The 4,595-nt window shown below is 40.9% G+C and overlaps 1 protein-coding gene across 1 annotated transcript in view; it reads left to right on the plus strand.

Annotated features, from left to right (window-relative positions):
* LOC102680961 (collagen alpha-1(IV) chain-like) overlaps window positions 1–4,595 on the plus strand; it is a 41,698-nt gene that overhangs the window by 15,459 nt on the left and 21,644 nt on the right. The window contains exon 2 of the mRNA XM_031514172.1: window positions 4,187–4,372. Coding sequence (XP_031370032.1) covers window positions 4,187–4,372 — 186 coding nt within the window. The remainder of the gene's footprint in view (window positions 1–4,186; window positions 4,373–4,595) is intronic.

Below are 4,595 nucleotides of genomic sequence, written 5' to 3' on the forward strand. Positions count from 1 at the left end.
AGAAAAGAAAAGAAAATGTTCTCTCGAGCGAAGCAAATAACACGCTAAANTATCGCAACATTTCCAATTAAAGAATGAGCCTATTTTACGGTGCTTATCGATCGAACGTAATAGCGTAGTAACGCATATCTGGTATACACGTACACACGTCCAGTGGATAAAAGAAAAAGCACGGGCAAGTTGAATTATCGTCGATAAGAAGCAAAGTTAATTCAGACGAGACGTAACCGTTGTTAGTCTTCGTTATCGCGGCAAAATGGCAAAGAAAGTGTCACGTTGCTTTTCACCGGAGGCAACGCACGACGAATCAAACCCCTCTGGCAAAGAACAATCGGCCACCAATGCCTTTATCGTCTCTCGAATTTCCTGCTTGCGCACCGGACGAGGGTGATTCCCCGATCGGCTCCTTCCTTTCGTAAATCGATCTTTCCACGATTCTTCTCTTTCCACGAAATCGCGAAAAATAAAGCGTTTCCCCTAATTGGAATTGAAATTCGTTCGTCCGTACACGTATAACTCGATCGTGTAACCGAATTTTTACCGCACGTTGAAAAACGTTTCGCTCCGGATTTCGATCGATCGATCGGATTCGTACGAGAAATACGTTCTAATTTGCGCGTATCGTAGATCCGTTACGAATCCAATAGCCGAAATAACCGCGTTTGCGTTTACCAAACGGTGATTATCCCCATTGTCCGATGATGGACCGAATGCATCAACTATAAATCGGATGAAAAGAAGAACGCATACGGTTCATGGAACGAGCGATTAAAACGACACGACATCTTTTAAAATGCACAGGTTAACGCGATGGAGGAGAGAAATTCTCGGAAGCGTTGATCGAGCAAAAGTGGAAAATTATTATCGAATTGGTTCGATCGTGGTGCGTCCGCCATGAAACGAGAATCCCTCGTGTAACTTGGTGCGCACGATAAGAGGTGTAACGCGGTCTCGCCGTGAACAACCGCGTTACGTGTCTGTGTAGTTACTTGTTTAACGATACTTCCATTCCACGTCTATTGTTGGCTCGCATTTATCGGTCGAACGTCCAGCATCGGAATCGTAATCAGCGGGGAAGGTTGCGTTCGTGGAACGACGAGGGGGCAAAATCACAGAGTGGCGCGTTAAACTCGACTGTGCAATTTTCTCTCCTTTTTCGTCCCTGCGAAAGGGAGAGAACACGACGAACCTTTGCTTCCTGTAAAATGGAAGAATAATCCTCTCGGTTTGGAGAAGTAAAGTGGGAGAAAAGATGATTGAAAAATTTATTCCCAGGACAAGGAAATCGAGTCTATCTTTCGATCGGAGAAGGAAGCGATATTTTTTTGTCACAGAGATATCTATCTCTATCTCTTTATATTTGAGATGCCTTGCGAATCCATACGATACGATTGAAACGGTGAAGAAACTCGAAGCAATTTAGAATCCTCCACTCTCGATCGTGATCTAAGAAAAAATGAAACTGTTTAGAAGATTTTACGGTAAATGTGACATCATAGATCCAAGAACGGCAGCATAAATATTTGGAGCACCGGGTCTCGTAAACGTCCGCTATTCGGTGGAAACTGGTGGCATGTGCTGGAACTTGCTCTTCGCGATTACATTTACGTTGTCGCTTCAAAAGGAGCAGAAGAAATATCTTAAAGACACTTTGTTATTATTTATTCTGCACTTACGCGTTAATTAAAAAAGGAAAGGGATTCCGATTAAATATAAAAATCGACGAAAAAATTTAACCAAATTTAATAACATTTAACGGATTTAGCGGAAAAATAAAATTTGGAAGGAGAAATTAAAAAGCTATGTAATGGTGGATAGTGTCGTACCGTCTATCAAAAATCTCGCGTAAGATGATGCAATCTCGTACCGAAAACGAGATCGACGATTAACAAGTCCTTAGATATCACGCTCGATGTTTAAAACAGCGATTCCATTCACGTGGATACATATTCGTAATATTCGCATAAACTTGTCGACAAGGACAGTCTTCTTAGCTTAAGTGGTGCACTTCGTTCACGATGTAGATTGCCGGTTACAACGCGTAACACAGTATACGCCTTGTCGTCCCGTGTTCTTCGCTATTGATCGAAAATATTAGAGCGATTCCTCCAATTGCCGCTCGTATACGAGCTATCGAACGAGCAATATAAATCCGCGATGACGATTTAATTAAAATTCCCTTAATCTATCGCGACTTTCATCGCAATCGAAAACCAATAAAGTCGTAACCGTAGTTCGCCTTCCTTCGAAATTTTCTATTCCCTCTCGCGAACGCAACCAAGATATTTAACGAGATATATATATATTTTTTAAATTTACCACAATAGCAAAATTTTAAAAAATAATATAAGCTCGTCGATTTGATAAATCTAATAAACGGAACGTTTCCAAATTTTTCTTCTTTCACGATTATTTTTGAAAAATCGATTCGATCGAGTTTTCCAGCGTCGAATTCGACGAGAGAGGGGAGGAGGAGGAGGAGAAGGAGGAGGGGTACGCGATAGATCGTCCTCACGCGTAATCGCGAAATTATGTCACATACGAACGCGATCCAAGCTGGGACATTACGTCATTGCGGCTGAAAGCAAGCAGACACGCCGCAAGCATTACATATTTGGAAGATCGTAGCGCGGCGAGGTCATGCAAAAATGAACATCGCGACGGCAGATAAGACAGCAGGGGGATCGAAATCCGCGATGAATTACGCGCTCGGCTTAACTGGAACCCTCGCGTCGACTCGTTTCGTACAAGCTCACCTACTTTCTCAAAAATCATGCTTCTTATTTTTTTTCTTTCTTTCTTTCCTTCTCTCTTTTTTCTCTCCTTGAGTATGACGTGGCCCGATGCGACCAAATTTCTTTCCAGACAATTTGTGCGCGAAATAAAACAGAGAGAGAGAGAGAAAGAAAAAGAAGAATCGAGAATTCTGTCCTGATAATTTTTTTTTCTTTTTTCTCTCTCTCTTTGCGAGTTACAAAAGACGAGAGAATTACACTCGTAGCGAAATTGCAAAGCAACGAGGATACCTTGATGCGTGATTGAAAACAAGGACTTGTCACAACCAATCACGTGGGTGGGATTAAACTGATGCATTAATGCAACAGTGACCTTGATTCTATGCAGTCTTCGCGATCGTGGGTGGAAGCTGAAGTGCAAATTCGCTTTTTCTTCTGTTACATAAATCCTCGCTATTGTAAAGCGTAATCTGGCTCGAATTACCGGATTCTATTTCTAAAGAAAAAAAAAATGTTCGGTTCGTAGACCGGATCTGGACTCGCGAATATTTTTGCAACTCGAAACATCGAAACAAAGTACGATGAAAAAGCTTCGATATCGTAAATTTACGATTCCTTTTCTTTCCTCTTTTCCCTATTTTGTTATATCTTGTTTCGTTTACTCGCGTTCGAATTTTTGCATATAGATGGAGAAAATGTTACTTTTTCTTACGTAAAATATCTATATATAATATCGTAAACGGGATGTCAAATAACGGGAAAATTCCCTTTTCCCGTTATTGCTCGATCGCGTTTAAATTTAAGAAACGAGTTGAAAACGAGTACGCGAGTTCTTAAAATAAAATTTTCAGAACTTAACTTTCAAGCTCGTTTATCACGCTTAAAGCAGCGTGTAGTTTCTTCTAACCGCGAACTAGGATATTCCAACAGGCCGCTAAGGTTAACGCTCCAAATTTCTAAATTCGACCGTTCCAACAAACATCGAAGCACCTGAATAACCAATGGCCAGGCGAATAACCTAGAAGAAACACAAACGCGTCTACGTTCCATTCTTTTTCCCTTTTCCTTTCTTTTTTCCTTTTTTCCCTTTCTTTTTCTTTTTTTTTCAAAAAAAGATCCTTCGTGTATCACTTATACCGATACTTATACCGATCGTAGCCATCGTAGATTTCCTCGAAACCTGGACGTTTGTTGGTCTCCTCTTTAAAGTCTCGTTGACTCGAGAGGGACAACTTTTATACGTACGAGGCTAAAAAGAAAGAGCGTTATTCAAATAGAGAACGTCCTTCGAGGCGCAATGGCGTAGTTAGAAATTGACGGCTCCGTTGTCGAGCCGATTTATTGAAATTTATTATTATTATATTATATTATATTATTTTCAACTTTTGGAAAGATCATTTTTTTATATCTAAATAATATAATTTCTTTCTTTGTTCTTGCTTTCGTTACAGATCTGCAGAGATTCGTACAAATGCAATTGCACGGGGATAAAAGGTGGGCCGGGATATCCTGGAATCCCCGGACTTCAGGGGCCGGAAGGGCCACCGGGTGATATCGGTCCAGACGGTCCACCCGGACCGAAAGGTGAAAAGGGCGCCGGTGGAGAATACGGCGGCATGGGAGAGAAAGGTTACAGGGTAAGCGAGATCGATCGTCCCAATTAACGCCTCCGTTTTAAAAATTTGTCGCGCGATTAAATAGTTGGATGGATATATATCGTCGTTAATAAGAGTTTCGAGATCGTATACAAACAAACTTTTTTCGCTTCTTACTGACGCGATTGGAACTCTTAACGAGAGCTACACATGTTTCCAAGCTTTATTTCTTCTTCTTCCTCTTTTTTTTTTTTTTTTTAACTGC

The sequence above is a fragment of the Apis dorsata genome, unplaced genomic scaffold, assembly GCF_000469605.1.
Source record: "Apis dorsata unplaced genomic scaffold, Apis dorsata 1.3 scaffold_919, whole genome shotgun sequence".
In the NCBI taxonomy this organism is placed as follows: domain Eukaryota; kingdom Metazoa; phylum Arthropoda; class Insecta; order Hymenoptera; family Apidae; genus Apis; species Apis dorsata.